The sequence below is a fragment of the Drosophila santomea genome, chromosome 3R (genome assembly GCF_016746245.2).
Source record: "Drosophila santomea strain STO CAGO 1482 chromosome 3R, Prin_Dsan_1.1, whole genome shotgun sequence".
Taxonomy (NCBI): domain Eukaryota; kingdom Metazoa; phylum Arthropoda; class Insecta; order Diptera; family Drosophilidae; genus Drosophila; species Drosophila santomea.
This window is the reverse complement of record NC_053019.2, coordinates 8,653,163-8,673,281: the sequence shown is the minus strand read 5'-3', so window position 1 is coordinate 8,673,281 and position 20,119 is coordinate 8,653,163. Positions and strand designations below refer to the sequence as shown.

General features: G+C 40.4%; 6 protein-coding genes and 1 long non-coding RNA gene across 12 annotated transcripts; 4 read left to right on the top strand and 3 right to left on the bottom strand.

The window, feature by feature from the left end:
• The first annotated feature begins 118 nt into the window (after positions 1 to 118).
• LOC120454104 (iron-sulfur cluster assembly scaffold protein IscU) lies at positions 119 to 1,491 on the top strand. 2 transcript variants are annotated; one of them, XM_039639129.2, is made up of 4 exons: positions 119 to 327; positions 507 to 950; positions 1,007 to 1,047; positions 1,271 to 1,491. In XM_039639129.2, the coding sequence occupies exons 1-2, from the start codon at positions 241 to 243 to the stop codon at positions 882 to 884; spliced, it is 465 nt and encodes a 154-aa protein (XP_039495063.1). In that variant the 5' UTR covers positions 119 to 240; the 3' UTR covers positions 885 to 950; positions 1,007 to 1,047; positions 1,271 to 1,491. The 2 variants fall into 2 exon arrangements, with proteins under 2 accessions (XP_039495063.1, XP_039495061.1); XM_039639127.2 differs by having other exon boundaries at positions 507 to 1,047.
• Positions 1,477 to 2,359, bottom strand: LOC120454107 (vasotab-like). The gene is made up of 3 exons (XM_039639135.1): positions 2,216 to 2,359; positions 1,680 to 1,877; positions 1,477 to 1,622 (listed from the first exon to the last, which is right to left on the bottom strand). Exons 1-3 carry the CDS (start codon positions 2,241 to 2,243, stop codon positions 1,564 to 1,566), a joined length of 285 nt encoding a protein of 94 aa, XP_039495069.1. The 5' UTR covers positions 2,244 to 2,359; the 3' UTR covers positions 1,477 to 1,563.
• Positions 1,477 to 12,696, bottom strand: LOC120454108 (vasotab-like). 2 transcript variants are annotated; one of them, XM_039639137.2, is made up of 4 exons: positions 12,551 to 12,696; positions 12,015 to 12,212; positions 11,896 to 11,957; positions 1,477 to 1,560 (listed from the first exon to the last, which is right to left on the bottom strand). In XM_039639137.2, the coding sequence occupies exons 1-3, from the start codon at positions 12,576 to 12,578 to the stop codon at positions 11,899 to 11,901; spliced, it is 285 nt and encodes a 94-aa protein (XP_039495071.1). In that variant the 5' UTR covers positions 12,579 to 12,696; the 3' UTR covers positions 1,477 to 1,560; positions 11,896 to 11,898. The 2 variants fall into 2 exon arrangements, with proteins under 2 accessions (XP_039495071.1, XP_039495070.1); XM_039639136.2 differs by lacking the exon at positions 1,477 to 1,560 and having other exon boundaries at positions 11,570 to 11,957; positions 12,551 to 12,695.
• On the top strand, positions 3,618 to 5,593 carry LOC120454109. Its single transcript, XR_005616590.2, has 2 exons — positions 3,618 to 4,380; positions 5,095 to 5,593. It is a non-coding gene; the product is annotated as an uncharacterized LOC120454109 (long non-coding RNA).
• LOC120454103 (armadillo-like helical domain-containing protein 3) lies at positions 6,879 to 10,313 on the bottom strand. The gene is given in 6 exon segments (XM_039639126.2): positions 6,879 to 8,096; positions 8,151 to 8,801; positions 8,804 to 9,105; positions 9,306 to 9,762; positions 9,825 to 10,026; positions 10,106 to 10,313. Coding segments are annotated over 6 exon segments (2,121 nt in total). The 5' UTR covers positions 10,160 to 10,313; the 3' UTR covers positions 6,879 to 7,641.
• LOC120454105 (iron-sulfur cluster assembly scaffold protein IscU-like) lies at positions 10,544 to 11,888 on the top strand. 4 transcript variants are annotated; one of them, XM_039639134.1, is made up of 4 exons: positions 10,544 to 10,752; positions 10,932 to 11,375; positions 11,432 to 11,465; positions 11,696 to 11,888. In XM_039639134.1, the coding sequence occupies exons 1-2, from the start codon at positions 10,666 to 10,668 to the stop codon at positions 11,307 to 11,309; spliced, it is 465 nt and encodes a 154-aa protein (XP_039495068.1). In that variant the 5' UTR covers positions 10,544 to 10,665; the 3' UTR covers positions 11,310 to 11,375; positions 11,432 to 11,465; positions 11,696 to 11,888. The 4 variants fall into 4 exon arrangements, with proteins under 4 accessions (XP_039495068.1, XP_039495067.1, XP_039495066.1 ...); XM_039639133.2 differs by having other exon boundaries at positions 11,432 to 11,472; XM_039639132.2 differs by having other exon boundaries at positions 10,932 to 11,465.
• Positions 12,697 to 13,963: 1,267 nt separating the features above from the next.
• LOC120454355 lies at positions 13,964 to 20,007 on the top strand. Its single transcript, XM_039639577.2, has 2 exons — positions 13,964 to 14,713; positions 15,423 to 20,007. The coding sequence occupies exon 2, from the start codon at positions 15,984 to 15,986 to the stop codon at positions 16,833 to 16,835; it is 852 nt and encodes a 283-aa protein (XP_039495511.1). The 5' UTR covers positions 13,964 to 14,713; positions 15,423 to 15,983; the 3' UTR covers positions 16,836 to 20,007.
• The last annotated feature ends 112 nt before the right edge of the window (positions 20,008 to 20,119 follow it).

The window sequence follows — 20,119 nt, the reverse complement described above, 5'->3', positions numbered from 1 at the left end:
TTTTTTCTTAGAAGGAGTAAATTATTATTTAGAAGGGGTAAATAATAATATAAGAAATCTGTTGAAAATCGATAACATATCGACAACGACATTTGCTGGCCTTTCACATCTGACCTAGAACGGGCACACTGTCCAACAGCTGTTTCTAACACGCAGTTGCCTGTGTTTTTCCGTTCTCTTCGAATTTCACAACAATTGTTCAATAAATTGATTTATTTACTTGACAAATACTTCTTAAATATGTCCTTGGTGCGAAACTCCTCCCGGTTGCTGCGTTCGCAGTTGAAGCGCGTGCAGAGTGTCCCGGTGGCATTGTATCATGAAAATGTAAGTTTGGACTCGGAATTGCCGCGCGGAAGGTTCTTTCGTAATATCTAGAAGCTGTATAATATAGATAAGAAACGACTTTGTTGTCGTTCTGATAGACAGCGTTTCAGGCGGCACGCACAGTGATAAGCGCGATAGCAGAACCCCCAAGTGACTAACCCACCTATTTCCACCCACAGGTCGTTGAACACTACGAAAACCCGCGCAACGTGGGGTCTCTGGACAAGAAGGATGCTACAGTGGGTACCGGCCTGGTCGGAGCTCCCGCCTGCGGCGATGTGATGAAACTGCAGATCAAGGTGGACGAGAACGGCAAGATAATAGACGCCAAGTTCAAGACCTTTGGCTGCGGATCGGCCATTGCCAGCAGCTCCCTGGCCACCGAGTGGGTTAAGGGAAAGTCCATCGACGAGGCCGGAAAGCTGAAGAACACGGACATCGCCAAGGAGCTCCGTCTGCCGCCCGTCAAGCTGCACTGCTCCATGCTGGCCGAGGATGCCATCAAGGCGGCCCTGGCTGACTACAAGGTCAAGCAGCAGAAGAAGGTGGCCAACTGAGGCGCGGAACGGAATCTGTGAATGTAGTGGAGCGTATCTCTGAACAACTACTAAAAACAACTATAAGTACTCTACCATACAATACAATACAATACCACATACTATATATTACTTGGCATTAGGTCGTAGTATGCGATTATTGTTCGCTAGAGCTCTGTGAGTGGTGAGTCAAATGGTGTTAGTACAGTGAATTGCAGTTAAGAGGAACTATTTGTTTATAATATAAATAACTTAAAATGTGATAAAAGAAAATAGGGTGATTTGGTATTTCTATGTATGACTATATCCGTTTATTGCCAATTGGCTAGTTGCTCTTAACTTGCTTTTACTGCAATAATAACAATAACACTCGTGCCAACTGATTAACGCTTTGATTTTGATTGCAGATTAGCCGCGTGACTGCTGATAAGTGCATAGGAGTTTAGAAAACGATTTCATTGATACTAAAGGATAGCTGGAACTGATCTTGTATGAATGCATATGCACGTGTGTATTTTAAAGGGGAATTCTAAGTAATCCCGAGAGCTAATTAAATTTTTTGTTCTGTTATGCGAAATACAAGCTTGCTTCGAAAACAAATAAAACGTTCCCGTTGGAATAAAAAATACATGAATATTTTATTGCACCATTAGTGAAAGATGTTCAATTGAAAAAGTTTTTGAAATTGGACTTCCAGTTCTTAAGAAAGACGAACGCTCACTCCGCCACCGCACTCTCCCTTGGACTTCTGCTCGAATGCTGTGAATGGGTAAAATCATATTTCATTTCATAGGGATATTACGGAGGATCTCTTACGATCGTCGGCGTGCTGGCAATTGTAGTTGGCCATGACGCACGGGCTGCCAAAGGTGATGAGACGCTCCTTGCTGCTGTTTTTGGCCTTGGCGCAAACGGGCTCGTAGACTTCACCGCAGTTTTGCTGGCAGCTGTTGGTGGCCGGCTTCTTGGTGTCCTTGGCCGGAGTAGCCAGGACGAATGCCAGCAAGCAGAGCGCTGAATGAGTTTAAAAAATAAGATGGCTATGTTAAGGCCGCTCAGATTCAAAATGAAAGTGTTTACACTAATATAATACAAATTTAATTACTTCTCCGTTCAAAGTTACTTCTAATTTTCTAGATCACAATACAATGCTGTCAGTGAGATCATTAATTTGGGTTTTTGGTCTTTATGGATATCTGATTACTTTTTCACTTTTCAATTGTAAAATTTAAGTGGCTTGTATCAATCCAAAGATGTATAATTGTCTTCAATTTATATTTTATTTTGGATCCCTAGGTTACACCCTTTTTTACTTTTTGTAGATAATAAAAGGAACAAATGTTATTATGTACCTAGAAAAGCAAACAGAGCGAAACGCATTTTGAATAACAATCAAAATTTCCACGAAATCACAAGTAGAATAAAAAAGGTTCGACTTTCGCAAAAACCGGCTTCAAGTCGCGTTTGAAGTGAACTGAATTTTAGACTGCGAGATTGATCACCTTTATATACAAAGCCCGGCTCATGAACAATAGAAAACCAGCACAGATACAGCTGCAGAATAAATAGATGGACAAACCGGCGACACATATAGTATATATGTATGTGGGTACTATAGGAATCGTATCTCTCACCTCAACCCACACAATCGCGGATTGATGTGTATTAAAAACAGGCAAGTAAACATAAAGTGCACTTGTTTATATGGGTACCCCGTCGGGGGATAACAATGGTGGGTCAACGAGATGATAATGATGATGCTGTCGCAGCAATTTGGATAGATAATGGGTTTGATCAGGCTGGATCTGAGCATGGGCGGGTTTTGAGTGACACGCGTCGCCGGTTGTAAGCGGTTCTCATCATATTATTTTATTTCATTTTACTTATCCACTTAAGGGGCATCCCACGATGACATCCTGAAAAATATATGTCATAATACCCCATCGGGCACTTTTTAACGCGGAACACAAAATTTGTGTCTAATTTCTAATGTTTTGAATTTGTGCAGTATCTACCTAGTATCAGAGATTTTAATGATAATGTTAAATGACATGTAATGACACATTAATATTCTGCGTTAAAAAGATTGTGTAATACTGATGTTTATACCTAATACAATAAAATGGCATGGGCGTTGCATTCAATTTGAGCTTAAACCATTCAAATTAAGATAGTATACCCAATTTGGAGAAGATGGCAATCTTTAATTGGGTCAATTTCGTGTTTTAATGCCTTAATTTTCAATTGCAAACGTGCCGCTCTCATTTTACGTGCACTCAAACTTTTGATTTTATACATAGACCTTATTATACAATGATATACCTCAAAAAAAAATACGAATATTTTTCTACAAATGTTAGCTATAGTCCGGAATTAGGCAAAATGCAGCTCCAAAAGGCCAGCTGTCGTTTCATAATCAATTTCAAATATACCGCGCATTTTGTATCTCAAACGGCAGATGTGACAACTCTAGTAGGTAGCAATCGATTGCAGGTAGCGAGATTTCATTTATTTCCAACTTTTAACAGTATTTTTGCCATGAGCCACAACATTTACTGTGCAGTAAAAACAATGGTTTTCTAAAAAAAAAAAGATCATTAATTTCCTAATCGCAGTCGCCGCAGGTCTGAACAGGCCTTAAGTCGGTTTGAGTATTCGCTGGTGCAGCCATGTCACGAACCCAGAGTTGCCCAAAAATGGGTCGATAAATACAAATATATGTACCCTGCGTCGGCGGCCATCGGGCGTATATAAGCCCGCGCAGCCGTGCGATTGTGTGAGTCATGGTGGAAAATTCGAGGCAAGCGTACCGATACGCAAAGAACAAGCATAAGCGAAGAAGATAAAGATATCGATTAAAATTTCTGCTACAAAAATAAATATATATGTAACGCATATTGTAAATGTCCTAAGTTAAGTGATATAAATCAAATATTTGTGTAAAGTTTAATATTTTAATACGCGTCGAAGTACAACGAGTGAGGCTACAGAAAAGCACACACTAAAGTGAAGTACTTGGCGAGCGAAAAATAACGGAAATCGAATTCGAAATAAACGCTGCGCAATAGACGGTGGTGTACATAAGAGTTTAACAAAATCCGAATCAGAATCAGTTGAAAGTGTGATTTTTTTGAGCCTTTGTCTGTAAGTGAAGAGAAAGCTTTAAGCGGAATTACATCTATATATATATAAATATATAAATACGAAGCCAGCCCGTCGCCATTTTGAAAGTGATTTTACAATACACACACACACGTATATACACAGCTGCGAACACATACACATATAACCTCATATAAAATCCGAAGTAAAGAGCATAAAAAAACGCAAAACAAACCAATTACCGCAACATTTTAAAGTGAAACATCTAGATCAAGGCAACTTTTAACCCAAACTCAACCCATTTTGTATATAACGCTTGTCGAAATATCGGAATCTGTATAACGAAGTGGCTGAGAAAACTGCGACACACACACGCACGCACGCTCGTTGGTGTGAGAAGGTCTACGGCAATAAAGTAAGTCGCAATAGTGTTGGTTATCGCTGCGTGTGTGCATGTATGCGTGTGTGTGTGTTGATCCATTAATTCAGGTATTCTCGCAAAATAAATGTATAAATGTGTGTACGTATGTTTATATGTGCATGTGGGTCCGTCCCTCTGACGTCCCAAGTTTGCTTGAATAGCCAAACAAACACCTTTTGTTAACGTAAATAGCACACACAGACTGCACACACTCAAACGCAGAGACGATAATGCAGCCGTTACGTAGTTAGCACTACGTTACAGGTTGTTGCTACCTGGAAATGTAATCGTTACATGTATTTTTTCCCCTTTTTGGGTTCCCGTTTCTTATTATACACACACACACACACACGTCCATCGAAATATAACTGCTTTGTTTTACCTTTGAAACGTTACATTTCGTACACAGGGAAAAAAAGGTATTCAGATGTATAATGAGGTTTTCCCCAAATGAATATGTACACAACTACCTGTTTTTACTAAACCTAAATTGATATATAGACATTTTCACTTCAGAATATATTTTAACAATCTAAATAGCTTTTTCGCTAGTTTACGATCATTTTGTTAGGCTTTTGTATTAAATATGGTTTGATGGCTGATTTTATAAGAAATAGGACTTACTTCAACGGCACCCCTATTAACATAACCCAACATGTATCGCTTCAATTTTTCAATGGTTTCTTTCGCTTTTTTCCAAAAAAACAGGATCAGCACGGCTTGGAATGCGAAAGCAGCAGCTAAATCAGCTAAGAACAGAGAAGAGTTTGCGAAATTATAGCTAAGGATAGCTTAACCGGAGTAAAAGAGATAAATCAACAGACTGATAAACAATACATAACGTTACAAGTAAAACTAAATAAAGTAAAGTAAACAGCAGCTGTACATAAAACATAAAGGCGAGACCCAGAACCAGGAGAAGTGGAAAAGCAGCTACGTGCTCGGCCGCCCGTCGCCCTTTTCGTTTCCATTTTGGAGGTCATCTCAACTTCGGCGACTATCAGCAACCAAAGAAAACAGAGCGGCGCAGCTAGATCAACATCTCAATAGCAATAGTAGCAGAAGGCGTTTGGTTTCGATTTATAAAGAATTGATTTAAGTGCGTGTGATATTTACGAGGGTCGTTTGATAAGTCCGTGACTTTTTGTATTTGCCGCGCACCTGCTCTAAATACAACACTGCTCCTGTCAGCAGTTATCGATTAACAGCTGACTGTAAAATTTTGAGAAAGCTGCGTTTTTTGGTTTGCGTTTTATAGGCATTGAAAGCAGACGATCTCGTGAATTTTAACGAAAATGGAAAAAAGTGAATTTCGTGTGCTAATTAAGCATTATTTTTTGCGTAAAAAATCCATCACCGAAACCAAGGAAAGACTTGATAAATATTATGGGGACTCTGCACCATCAATTTCAATGGTTAAGAAATGGTTTACTGAGTTCCGTTGTGGTCGTACCAGTACAAGTGATGCCGAACGTTCAGGTCGCCCAAAAGAGGTCGTCATGCCAGAAATCGTCGACAAAATCCATGGAATGATATTGGATGATCGGAGAATGAAAGTGCGTGAGGTAGCTGAGGCTGTAGGCATCTCAACTGAACGGGTACATCACATTTTACATGAATATTTGGACATGAAAAAGCTTTCCGCGCAATGGGTGCCGCGATTGCTCACACACGACCATAAGCGCAACCGTGTGACCATTTCAAAGGAGTGTTTGGCGATGTTCAACCGCAATCCAAACGAATTTTTGCGCCGTTTCGTTACCGTAGACGAAACATGGATCCACCACACCACACCACGTGCACCAAAGAAGGCCAAGGTGGGTCTGTCGGCCAACAAGGTCATGGCCACAGTTTTTTGGGATGCACAAGGTATCATTCACATCGATTACCTTGAAAAGGGTAAAACGATCACCGGCGAATATTATTCAGAGCTTTTGGACAGATTCGATATTGATTTGAAGCAGAAACGACCGCATTTGGCGAAAAAAAAAGTGCTGTTCCATCAGGACAATTCACGGGTGCACACGTGTGTAGTCAGCATGGCAAAATTTCATAAATTGGGCTACGAACTGCTACCCCATCCAGCATATTCTCCAGATTTAGCCCCCTGTGACTATTTTTTGTTTCCAAACATGAAGAAATGGCTCGGCGGTAAGAGATTCGGGTCAAATGAAGAGGTCATCACAGAAACAAACGACTATTTTGAGGGCCTTGAGAAAACCTATTATTTGGAAGGAATAAAAAAATTGGAAAAACGCTGGACTAAATGTATAGAGCTAAAAGGAGATTATGTTGAGAAATAAAACGCTTCTTTGACGAAAAAAATATATTTTATTCAAAAAGTCACGGACTTATCAAACGACCCTCGTACACAAATTATTTTGTATATTTTAAATCATCCAATTACTATGTATTTTAAATGTATTCATATCTTTAACGCATTTTAAATGATATATTTGACATTTTTTTAGATATTCGCATACTGCTTCGACCCATGATCAATTTTAATGCATTCAATTGTTAAATGCGTGCAAATATTGCATGCTAAAGTTAAACATATACCATTTATAAATCGTAGCGATATAATTAGAGCCAATACACACGCCTGTATAACCAGAAGAAATACTTTACAAATATTTATACGCATTTTTGAATTAAAGATTATACACACGTGGAAAGTTTGGGAATAAATAAAAGAGCAACAATAATAATCACACTGTCTAAATCATTTTGCAAATCAATGCAAATTTGTCACAGTGGACGACATACCACGTAGTGACGAATCGCACCGGAAGAGTTTGGCGACTATTATATTATATATAAAGTAAACAAAATTGGAAATGTAAAAGTAGATATGTAAGAAAATTGACTAGTTGGGCCAGCGTTAAAATTTGCGTCAAATGAAATATCCTTTTTTGAAATCCGGTGCTCCCTTTAAAATAGTTTTCAACAAAGATTAGGTGGCGACTTTTCCAAATTAACATTTAAACAGCTCGAAAAAATTGCCAGGTAAGTTTACTCATTCGGCATGCTTTAATAGAAAATAGGAGTGGTAAGGAGGTGATTGTGTTTGATTTTATATACACGTAATATTTATATATTTTGTATACTTATGTAAAAAACTTGCACAGAATATGTTTTTGCTTTAAGTGCACTGTTTTAGCTATAAAGTCTCGCAAAGCACTTTAAATCTTATAGATTACATCGAGTTTACGCATCCAGAGATTTGATTTATATTAAAATACAATTACAAAACTACGCAAAAGAAGGCAACCCTTTTGCTTCTGGCACTGCTGTTGCTGAAGCCGGAGTGGCTGTACCGGCCGAAACGGATGTCATAGAGGAGGTGAGGAGTATTTCCTGGTCCGGAATAACAGATACGGCCTCCTTCACATAGCCGTAAATGTGCTTGCGCGTATCATTGACAACGTCGCGAACCATCAGCTTAAAGAAGTTGGTGTGCAGCGGCGTTTCTGTGTAACGTTCGTATTGATCCAGGGAGTCCTGCAGTTTGAGCGTCAGATCGTAGTTCTTGCGCACCACATCGAGTATCTGCTCCTCCGTGGGCGTAGAGAGGCCTTGCTCTGCCAGCCATTCCTTGATCTTGTTCTGGAAGTGTTTAACAATGGCCAGGATATTAACCAAAGCGTTTAAGAGTTTGATTACATCGTCTTTGTATTCGCAGTCCGGCATCGTTGTATAGCGAAGAACTAAATTGAATATGATTAGTTTAGTTTTTACAGATAGAATCTTATCATTCTTACCCATGGCATGTATTTCCGTAAATACCTTTTCTTCGCGGTTCAGTTCGTAGTAGAGCTCATCATAGCTATTTGTTGTGGCCAGGAAAGTATCACCATACGTAATAAACAGATTAAATATATTCACCACCTGTAGCGACAAATGGAATATGTTGCACTTTTTCACCAGTGTCTGTTCTTGGTTGACCAAAAACCGCAGAAGGCCAATTAGAGCCGACCAAAGTTCCTTCCACGGATAGTTGAGGCGCACTCTACATCGCTTTTGGTAGCACAAGATTCGATGTATAACACCAATGCACAGCAGATACAGCTCCATCGGGAACTTTTTCATCAAATGCGATACAATGAACTCTACCAGGAGGTCCAGTAAAGTGGCTGCCAATGGCTGAGATTTGCCTACCCGATCCACATTCAGCTTGCGATGACGCATCTGCGCCCGATGCAGCATAACCTTGAAGGTAAGGTTGCTGTCGTGCATCATCGAGTTGGCATACTGGTCCTCTGAAATGCAGGTGAGGATGAGGAAACACAGCTTCAGATTAGCAATGCTCGACTCGTTCTTATTGTCCTGCATCACAATGGAACAGTACTGAAATACGGCCACCAGCAGATTGGTGGGATACTGTGTAATATCAATGATGGGTGCATTGGATAATCCGGCACAGGTTGGGCCAAACTCAAGGTATTACTGGGCGAGGGCGGGGCACTGGACTCTGCCTGTGTGTGAGCCAGAGTTGTGATGAAGTTCCGATTCAGGTGCACTGCCTCATATAGGGCAAGCAAAAGGCCATTATTCGCCTTGATCTGCTGCACCCGTTCGCATCCTTCATCCGACACAAACATGTTGCCCACGATATTCGACAGCGACGAAAACCAGGAAGAGGATTGCACATTGTTAAGACTCTGAATGTACTGGCGACAGAAGTCAATTAGCGATTGCGATATCATTTGGCCGTAGCTGGAATGAAGATAAAGTTTGGGTTACTATCGAAATAAGATATGCGAGCTCGTGGCAAGTTATCTGCTTGATGAGTCAGTCACCAGCTGCTGCACATAAAAGAACTTGGTGATTCCATCAGTTTAAATATTTGATTAACATTCATAATAGAGGTTTCCGAGGAAAGTACACAAATTCATGCATTGACTAGATGGACTTACCCATTTAAAGCCAGCTCATCAGCGAGTATGGAGAGCTGCACCACATAGGGATTCGTGGCTTCATGCTTGCGATAGTTGACCAGAATCGTAAGTAGGATAACGATGTCGTGTCCATGCTGACTGCGGAACGTGGGATCGCTGAGTAGCCGGACAAAGGCGTCGAACATGCTGTGCATCATCAGGTGCTCGAAGAGGGAGTTCTGGTTGACGTTATCCGTGCCCGTGACCAGAACCTGGAGCAGTTTGAGGCACATAAAGCGAGTGTTCTCGGGCACATCACCCAGGAGGATGCGATTGCAGTACTGCATGAGTAGCTTCAGCCATTCGTCCATCTTCTCGTGGCCGAAGATCTCGTTCAATATGTTAAACGTGGGATCTGCGTTGGACTTCTTAAAGATCCCGTAGAACAAGGAGCATAGCGTTTGTAGACTGTTGCACAGGCGCTTGGGATGATCTTCTGGGGAAAATCAAGGATTATAGATGGCTTGAGATATATATAAACATGTCTAACTGGTCTACCCGTGTCAAGCATTTCGATGCACCTCTGGAAGAGGTTGTTTAGATTCGGTTTCACCAGCTGCAGCTGCTCGTTGTTGAGTTTGCCAATCTCATTCTCCAGTGCCTCGAAGTTCGGCTGCAGCAGGAAGAACTCGTTCCAGAACTCGGGACTCTCGCTGCTGGGATCCTCGCCCCGGCACAACAGCTCGTATATGTAGACCACCTGCAATAGAGTCCAATTAGTCAGGCAAATCACAAATCATCAAGGGCGGAGCTCGACAAATTCGGTGCTCGGGGCGAACCTTCTCCTTGGGCCGCTTGGTGGAGCCGCTGCCACTTCGCTTGCGTGAGGTCATGACTGGATGTGGATATTATTGACCTAGGGGATTGGTTTCAGAAACTCATAGTCTGCTGCTGTAAAAATATATCGGAAGTTGGCAGAAATTGTGGGTGGGCAATAGTAAACTTTGTGATTGGGGAGTGACCATAGGAGTGAGTAATCAAAATACCTGAGAAGCTGCCAACTCAGAGTGTAATTTAAAATGCAAGAGGGCACTTTCTTTATTAATCTTTAATCGTATTATTTATTTTTAATTTAAGTAATTTGATGGGCCGTACTTTGTTTTTTCTTAGAAGGAGTAAATTATTATTTAGAAGGGGTAAATAATAATATAAGAAATCTGTTGAAAATCGATAACATATCGACAACGACATTTGCTGGCCTTTCACATCTGACCTAGAACGGGCACACTGTCCAACAGCTGTTTCTAACACGCAGTTGCCTGTGTTTTTCCGTTCTCTTCGAATTTCACAACAATTGTTCAATAAATTGATTTATTTACTTGACAAATACTTCTTAAATATGTCCTTGGTGCGAAACTCCTCCCGGTTGCTGCGTTCGCAGTTGAAGCGCGTGCAGAGTGTCCCGGTGGCATTGTATCATGAAAATGTAAGTTTGGACTCGGAATTGCCGCGCGGAAGGTTCTTTCGTAATATCTAGAAGCTGTATAATATAGATAAGAAACGACTTTGTTGTCGTTCTGATAGACAGCGTTTCAGGCGGCACGCACAGTGATAAGCGCGATAGCAGAACCCCCAAGTGACTAACCCACCTATTTCCACCCACAGGTCGTTGAACACTACGAAAACCCGCGCAACGTGGGGTCTCTGGACAAGAAGGATGCTACAGTGGGTACCGGCCTGGTCGGAGCTCCCGCCTGCGGCGATGTGATGAAACTGCAGATCAAGGTGGACGAGAACGGCAAGATAATAGACGCCAAGTTCAAGACCTTTGGCTGCGGATCGGCCATTGCCAGCAGCTCCCTGGCCACCGAGTGGGTTAAGGGAAAGTCCATCGACGAGGCCGGAAAGCTGAAGAACACGGACATCGCCAAGGAGCTCCGTCTGCCGCCCGTCAAGCTGCACTGCTCCATGCTGGCCGAGGATGCCATCAAGGCGGCCCTGGCTGACTACAAGGTCAAGCAGCAGAAGAAGGTGGCCAACTGAGGCGCGGAACGGAATCTGTGAATGTAGTGGAGCGTATCTCTGAACAACTACTAAAAACAACTATAAGTACTCTACCATACAATACAATACAATACCACATACTATATATTACTTGGCATTAGGTCGTAGTATGCGATTATTGTTCGCTAGAGCTCTGTGAGTGGTGAGTCAAATGGTGTTAGTACAGTGAATTGCAGTTAAGAGGAACTATTTGTTTATAATATAAATAACTTAAAATGTGATAAAAGAAAATAGGGTGATTTGGTATTTCTATGTATGACTATATCCGTTTATTGCCAATTGGCTAGTTGCTCTTAACTTGCTTTTACTGCAATAATAACAATAACACTCGTGCCAACTGATTAACGCTTTGATTTTGATTGCAGATTGGCCGCGTGACTGCTGATAAGTGCATAGGAGTTTAGAAAACGATTTCATTGATACTAAAGGATAGCTGGAACTGATCTTGTATGAATGCATATGCACGTGTGTATTTTAAAGGGGAATTCTAAGTAATCCCGAGAGCTAATTAAATTTTTTGTTCTGTTATGCGAAATACAAGCTTGCTTCGAAAACAAACTTCCAGTTCTTAAGAAAGACGAACGCTCACTCCGCCACCGCACTCTCCCTTGGACTTCTGCTCGAATGCTGTGAATGGGTAAAATCATATTTCATTTCATAGGGATATTACGGAGGATCTCTTACGATCGTCGGCGTGCTGGCAATTGTAGTTGGCCATGACGCACGGGCTGCCAAAGGTGATGAGACGATCCTTGCTGCTGTTTTTGGCCTTGGCGCAAACGGGCTCGTAGACTTCACCGCAGTTTTGCTGGCAGCTGTTGGTGGCCGGCTTCTTGGTGTCCTTGGCCGGAGTAGCCAGGACGAATGCCAGCAAGCAGAGCGCTGAATGAGTTTAAAAAATAAGATGGCTATGTTAAGGCCGCTCAGATTCAAAATGAAAGTGTTTACACTAATATAATACAAATTTAATTACTTCTCCGTTCAAAGTTACTTCTAATTTTCTAGATCACAATACAATGCTGTCAGTGAGATCATTAATTTGGGTTTTTGGTCTTTATGGATATCTGATTACTTTTTCACTTTTCAATTGTAAAATTTAAGTGGCTTGTATCAATCCAAAGATGTATAATTGTCTTCAATTTATATTTTATTTTGGATCCCTAGGTTACACCCTTTTTTACTTTTTGTAGATAATAAAAGGAACAAATGTTATTATGTACCTAGAAAAGCAAACAGAGCGAAACGCATTTTGAATAACAATCAAAATTTCCACGAAATCACAAGTAGAATAAAAAAGGTTCGACTTTCGCAAAAACCGGCTTCGAGTCGCGTTTGAAGTGAACTGAATTTTAGACTGCGAGATTGATCACCTTTATATACAAAGCCCGGCTCATGAACAATAGAAAACCAGCACAGATACAGCTGCAGAATAAATAGATGGACAAACCGGCGACACATATAGTATATATGTATGTGGGTACTATAGGAATCGTATCTCTCACCTCAACCCACACAATCGCGGATTGATGTGTATTAAAAACAGGCAAGTAAACATAAAGTGCACTTGTTTATATGGGTACCCCGTCGGGGGATAACAATGGTGGGTCAACGAGATGATAATGATGATGCTGTCGCAGCAATTTGGATAGATAATGGGTTTGATCAGGCTGGATCTGAGCATGGGCGGGTTTTGAGTGACACGCGTCGCCGGTTGTAAGCGGTTCTCATCATATTATTTTATTTCATTTTACTTATCCACTTAAGGGGCATCCCACGATGACATCCTGAAAAATATATGTCATAATACCCCATCGGGCACTTTTTAACGCGGAACACAAAATTTGTGTCTAATTTCTAATGTTTTGAATTTGTGCAGTATCTACCTAGTATCAGAGATTTTAATGATAATGTTAAATGACATGTAATGACACATTAATATTCTGCGTTAAAAAGATTGTGTAATACTGATGTTTATACCTAAAACAATAAAATGGCATGGGCGTTGCATTCAATTTGAGCTTAAACCATTCAAATTAAGATAGTATACCCAATTTGGAGAAGATGGCAATCTTTAATTGGGTCAATTTCGTGTTTTAATGCCTTAATTTTCAATTGCAAACGTGCCGCTCTCATTTTACGTGCACTCAAACTTTTGATTTTATACATAGACCTTATTATACAATGATATACCTCAAAAAAAAATACGAATATTTTTCTACAAATGTTAGCTATAGTCCGGAATTAGGCATAATGCAGCTCCAAAAGGCCAGCTGTCGTTTCATAATCAATTTCAAATATACCGCGCATTTTGTATCTCAAACGGCAGATGTGACAACTCTAATAGGTAGCAATCGATTGCAGGTAGCGAGATTTCATTTATTTCCAACTTTTAACAGTATTTCCCATGATCCACAATATTTACTATGTGTAGTAAAAACAATGGTTTTCTAAAAAAAAAAAGATCATTAATTTCCTAATCGCAGTCGCCGCAGGTCTGAACAGGCCTTAAGTCGGTTTGAGTATTCGCTGGTCCAGCCATGTCACGAACCCAGAGTTGCCCAAAAATGGGTCGATAAATACAAATATATGTACCCTGCGTCGGCGGCCATCGGGCATATATAAGCCCGCGCAGCCGTGCGATTGTGTGAGTCATGGTGGAAAATTCGAGGCAAGCGTACCGATGCGCAAAGAACAAGCATAAGCGAAGAAGATAAAGATATCGATTAAAATTTCTGCTACAAAAATAAATATATATGTAACGCATATTGTAAATGTCCTAAGTTAAGTGATATAAATCAAATATTTGTGTAAAGTTTAATATTTTAATACGCGTCGAAGTACAACGAGTGAGGCTACAGAAAAGCACACACTAAAGTGAAGTACTTGGCGAGCGAAAATAACGGAAATCGAATTCGAAATAAACGCTGCGCAATAGACGGTGGTGTACATAAGAGTTTAACAAAATCCGAATCAGAATCAGTTGAAAGTGTGATTTTTTTGAGCCTTTGTCTGTAAGTGAAGAGAAAGCTTTAAGCGGAATTACATCTATATATATATAAATATATAAATACGAAGCCAGCCCGTCGCCATTTTGAAAGTGATTTTACAATACACACACACACGTATATACACAGCTGCGAACACATACACATATAACCCCATATAAAATCCGAAGTAAAGAGTATAAAAAACGCAAAACAAACCAATTCCCGCAACATTTTAAAGTGAAACATCTAGATCAAAGCAACTTTTAACCCAAACTCAACCCATTTTGTATATAACGCTTGTCGAAATATCGGAATCTGTATAACGAAGTGGCTGAGAAAACTGCGACACACACACGTACGCACGCTCGTTGGTGTGAGAAGGTCTACGGCAAAAAAGTAAGTCGCAATTGTGTTGGTTATCGCTGCGTGTGTGCATGTATGCGTGTGTGTGTGTTGATTCATTAATTCAGGTATTCTCGCAAAATAAATGTACATATGTACAAATGTGTGTACGTATGTTTATATGTGCATGTGGGTCCGTCCCTCTGACGTCCCAAGTTTGCTTGAATAGCCAAACAAACACCTTTTGTTGACGTAAATAGCACACACAGACTGCACACACTCAAACGCAGGGACGATAATGCAGCCGTTACGTAGTTAGCACTACGTTACAGGTTGTTGCTACCTGGAAATGTAATCGTTACATCTTATTTCCCCTTTTTGGGTTCCCGTTTCTTATTATACACACACACGCACGGCCATCGAAATATAACTGCTTTGTTTTACCTTTGAAATGTTACATTTCGTACACAGGTAAAAAAGGTATTCAGATGTATAATGAGGTTTTCCCCAAGTGTACACAACTACCTTTTTTTACTAAACCTAAATTGATATATAGACATTTTCACTTCGGAATATATTTTAACAATCTAAATAGTTTTTTCGCTAGTTTACGATCATTTTGTTAGGCTTTTGTATTAAATATGGTTTGATGGCTGATTTTATAAGAAATAGGACTTACTTCAACGGCACCCCTATTAACATAACCCAACATGTATCGCTTCAATTTTTCAATGGTTTCTTTCGCTTTTCTCCAAAAAAACAGGATCAGCACGGCTTGGAATGCGAAAGCAGCAGTTAAATCAGCTAAGAACAGAGAAGAGTTTGCGAAATTATAGCTAAGGATAGCTTAACCGGAGTAAAGAGATAAATCAACAGACTGATAAACAATACATAACGTTACAAGTAAAACTAAATAAAGTAAAGTAAACAGCAGCTGTACATAAAACATAAAGGCGAGACCCAGAACCAGGAGAAGTGGAAAAGCAGCTACGTGCTCGGCCGCCCGTCGCCCTTTTCGTTTCCATTTTGGAGGTCATCTCAACTTCGGCGACTATCAGCAACCAAAGAAAACAGAGCGGCGCAGCTAGATCAACATCTCAATAGCAATAGTAGCAGAAGCAGAAGGCGTTTGGTTTCGATTTATAAAGAATTGATTTAAGTGCGTGTGATATTTAACGTTAAGCATTAATTTAGCGAATTAACCAAAAACAAAAAGGCAAAACAGCAGAAATTTTAATAAGAGGAAAGTGATCCAGAGAGATTAAGAGAAGAGGAGAGCAGAGCAGAGATATCGATCCAGAGATCGTAAAGCGACGAAATTACTATGACATACTCGCACAATAGCGTTAGGAACAACATCAGAATGACAACCGCATCGGCCACCAAGTCCATACGATTAAAAAAGGGAGCAGCATCAGCGACCTCCGCATCCAACTCATCCACCCCCTCGCCCACATCCGCACCCGTCTCCCCCACATCCGTATCCGCATCCGCACCAGCAACGCCCTTGGTAACTGCACATTCCAACAGTATTGCCAGCAGTACAAATAACGCCCCTTTCCTGAGCTCCTCGCCCACGAGTCTCGGTCTTGGCCTGGGTCTATCCGCCCTTGCCACGCCCCCCAACCAGAGGCAGCGGCAACTCCAGTCCCAATCCCAGTCGACCGGATCCAAGAACAAGCATCAGCAGTCGCAGCAGCGCCAGTCGCCGCAGCAGCAGGGCGGTGGAGGCTTCTTCTTTGCCAACAACAACCGGAGGAACGGAGGAGGTCGTTCGCCCCAAGGAGCTATGCAGGTGCGACAGTCACCGGCCACCATTTTGGGTGGAGGCTTCTCGCCGGGAATCGTCGGAGGATCGGCTCGCAAGCAGAGGAAGAGCCCCTCGTTGGGCGGAAAGATATCGCCTCAGCACCAGATGCAGCAGCAGCCGCACCCACTCATACCCACCGCACTGACGCATTTCGCGGGCAGCAAGTGCTTCGATGCACCAGCTCCAACGGCGCTGCCCAAGCCTCCCCAGCACTGGACACTGTCCAGGTCGGAGGGTAAGCTTCCCATGACGATGCCGTCGATGCCCAAGTTCCAGGTGCCGATGCAGACGGGCCGCTCGAAGCGGAATCTCCTCGATGACTTCGACACGCACAACCTGAAGCTGCTGCTCAATGTGCAGTCGTAACCACACTGGTGCTGGAGGATCAGTGTCTGGAGCAGGGAGGCAGGAAGAGTATCTGGATCTAGAGCTGGATCTGAAGATGGATCTGGAGGACCGACATGAATGGCTAAAACACCCGGTGGACCCCGAACCCGTCAATGAGTTGCAAAAAAATCGAAATGAACATAAAACCAACAAAAAAAAATTAACAAAAACATAAAACAAAAAATGGAAAATGAAAAAACCTTTACAAAAAAAGCGAAAACATTTCAACTGGAAATTTGAACTTTTTTAAACAAAAACAAAAAAAAAAAAACAAGAGTAATGTTTGTGATCTCAAGTGTGTATCATAAAACAATTAAACCAATTTGAGAAGCTATAAAGGGAGAAAAGAAAAACTGTTTCAAGGAAAACTGAAAGTAAACAGACTACAAACACACAAACAACTGTCCTCACAACCGACCGACAAATGAACATCAACAACGACAATGAGAACAAATAAACACAGCGAAAAAGATGCAAAATTCCCCGCTATATAGACAAACCCCCCAATCTCCACTGTCAACTTCAATGCGCAAACTTTATTGAGACAGCCAATCGACAAACTGCAACCAGTACAACACCCAATGGAAGCCTGGCTAAAATACAAGGAAAACCAAATGGAAAGAGGACTTAAACTAAACGGAGGAAAAACCGAGCAGAGGAAGGAGAACTTTATATGTCTAACAACGGATACTTCACAACTGAACATTGTTTTAAACGTGATACGCAAATAGACTTGAAAATTAATTAATAAGTAAAATTATAAATATAATAATATTTATGAGTAATTCAAAAATGGACGCTAGAAGCGCAACATAACGTACAGTTTATGTTTATCCCCCGAAAAGCGGACAAAATGTGCAACGTACCTTAAATGTTGATAAAGAATAAATGCAAAGGGCAAAAAAAGCTATCAGAGTATATTCAAGAGACACGATAATACCTACTAACTGATAATAATAATAATGCAACTACTATAAATCGTATACCCACCAAATCACAAAGACTAATTCAAACAAAAACTCAACGACAACAACTCAACGCAGCCGCCGCAGCAGAGCAGCAGCAGAGCCGCAGCGCAAAATGCATTCAACTTGCCTATGAAAAGCAAATCAACATCTGTAACTCTCCTCTACCTTAAGATAAATTGATCCACTATTGTATTGTAATTTTGACCAACCTAGATACTTCCATTACTTTTAGTTTTACGTCGCGCGAGAGAGAAGCAATTGCCCAAAAATACTGAGCTACATATGCGCACTGCGAACATGTTTAATTATTCTTAATGTGTAATTGCAAAATGGCTTTAAAAAATTCTAATTTAAACATTCTTGAATTGTACATAGAAGGGAACAACGCTAAAATGTTCAAATAAAATTTTCTAAAAACGAGAAATCGATAAACAATAAGAATAAGATCATCATAAGATGAGCACTTGTAAATGTGTTAGCACGCAATTGGCGCAAGCAAGATTTTATTTATTCCAAAATATGTTTGATCTTGCGCCGAGCGGAAACAATTGTGAAAACAACTAAAAACTATATAAGTTGCAATCCCCAAAAGCGATGGCTTTACGAGAGAGGAAAAGATATAGATATCGCGAGATGAGGAAGAAATGAAACTACTTTATGTAAACTATTCGTTGATGCTCAATACTGAAACACTTGAACCCAGTACCTTATTTTCATTATTAGCATTACTTATTAATTGTTAACATTAATATGTATGTAAATTATTTAAGCTACACCCCCTCCCACACTTCCCGATCCCCAGCCAATCCAAAGTTATTTGTATTTTGCGTAGAAAGAGGCAGCGTGAGTTTTGTTATGTGTTTTTGCCAACTGAATTGGCACCGAAGTGATAAGCCAAAAACAAAAAGAACCCCAAAACGTAATTGATAGAGGAAAACCCCAGAAATAAGAACGCACTTGAGTTTTGTTTACGCATATTGTTTAACTTCCTGAACCAGCTAAATTATGAAACGAGAAAGAGAGATGAAAAGATATGAAACTATAACAAAACACTCGATGATAGTTTTAAAAATGTTGAAAAGCCAAAAAAGTCAAGTACTGTTTAGGTTTACTGAGCAAGTTGTCATATATTGGTAGCTTTAAAGCTTGTATCTTCAAGTTACACTACAAGTACACCCCATCCACATACCCACTACTTAGAGTATTGAACCGAGCGAGGGTCACTCGAGCAGTGCTCGGGGAATCCCCAGCTCACCCCCATTTCCCCCCGCCCCATACGAAGTACACACTACACACCCCACAGAGAAGAACTCAAAACTTGTCGCGCAGAATTTTGCATTTTTTTTTAAGTGTAAGCAAAACGTTTGTTACTTACTGGACGTCAGTTTAAGCAGAGAACAGCTTAGATGTCATTGAAGCAGGATAGATACAAAGCCTATTTGTAAAATTCAAAAAAAGAGAAAACCATTTAAAACAGACCAAAACAGCCCCAGACTCGCCTGCTCTGCCTTGGACTTGTGGGCACAAACGTTCCGGCCCGCTGACTTTTTCAACACCAATCAGTACAAATTAATTTCCATTTCAAAGTTGGGAGCCCGAAACAAGATCGCTCGCGGAGCTCTCCGTGCGAGTCCAAGGCGTTTGTGTCCCCCACCCAAGGCAACTGCGAGTCCAAGGCCCCTGAAATTATGATTCAAATTCAATTTTTTAATTTAAACTTAAAGCGTAACGACGACGATTCGACCAAGTTCGAATATTATTTTTAACCTCTTTTATTTAAGCCGAAACCATGATTCGTCGTTCTAAAAAACAATGAAAAGAAAGCAACCAAGCACTACGTATTTTTTTTAATTTCTCCATTGATCTAATTTACAATTTAATTTGCAATTTTTTGTGATACTTTGCTATATTTTTAAACCTGGTATATATACAAATTAATACAACTGAAGAGAAAACGATTAAATAAATACCCACACCATTACCTTAAATGGACCATTAAGATGAATGCGAATATGAAGAGCAAACTCGCCATTCAATATTTTAATTATAGAAACGATTGTGAATAAAAATCTGAGAAGAATTGTAAAGCAATATTGGAAATGTGTTAAATCCAAGTCAACTTTTAAATTTTGAGAAAAAAGAAAGAAAAACCCGTCAAACCAAACAACAACAAAACAATAGAAGAAAAAAAACAAATAAACAATTGTACATGGCTTTCGTAAAGTAATTTATTAAAGCTTTGTATAATTAACCAAAAAAAAATCCTCAAATTTGTGTTTTCATTTGCGTTATCAC

What these genes read in the sequence shown, in the direction of transcription:
- LOC120454107 (XM_039639135.1), bottom strand. Translation starts at nt 2,243, where the DNA reads ATGCGTTTCGCTCTGTTTGCTTTTCTAG. An exon ending in CGCTCTGTTTGCTTTTCTAG is followed by an intron (nt 1,878 to 2,215) that starts GTACATAATAAC and finishes AAACTCATTCAG; the next exon opens with CGCTCTGCTTGCTGGCATTC. An exon ending in TTGCCAGCACGCCGACGATC is followed by an intron (nt 1,623 to 1,679) that starts GTAAGAGATCCT and finishes ACCCATTCACAG; the next exon opens with CATTCGAGCAGAAGTCCAAG.
- LOC120454104 (XM_039639129.2), top strand. Translation starts at nt 241, where the DNA reads ATGTCCTTGGTGCGAAACTCCTCCCGGTTGCTGCGTTCGCAGTTGAAG. An exon ending in TGGCATTGTATCATGAAAAT is followed by an intron (nt 328 to 506) that starts GTAAGTTTGGAC and finishes TTCCACCCACAG; the next exon opens with GTCGTTGAACACTACGAAAA.
- LOC120454105 (XM_039639134.1), top strand. Translation starts at nt 10,666, where the DNA reads ATGTCCTTGGTGCGAAACTCCTCCCGGTTGCTGCGTTCGCAGTTGAAG. An exon ending in TGGCATTGTATCATGAAAAT is followed by an intron (nt 10,753 to 10,931) that starts GTAAGTTTGGAC and finishes TTCCACCCACAG; the next exon opens with GTCGTTGAACACTACGAAAA.
- LOC120454355 (XM_039639577.2), top strand. Translation starts at nt 15,984, where the DNA reads ATGACATACTCGCACAATAGCGTTAGGAACAACATCAGAATGACAACC.
- LOC120454108 (XM_039639137.2), bottom strand. Translation starts at nt 12,578, where the DNA reads ATGCGTTTCGCTCTGTTTGCTTTTCTAG. An exon ending in CGCTCTGTTTGCTTTTCTAG is followed by an intron (nt 12,213 to 12,550) that starts GTACATAATAAC and finishes AAACTCATTCAG; the next exon opens with CGCTCTGCTTGCTGGCATTC. An exon ending in TTGCCAGCACGCCGACGATC is followed by an intron (nt 11,958 to 12,014) that starts GTAAGAGATCCT and finishes ACCCATTCACAG; the next exon opens with CATTCGAGCAGAAGTCCAAG.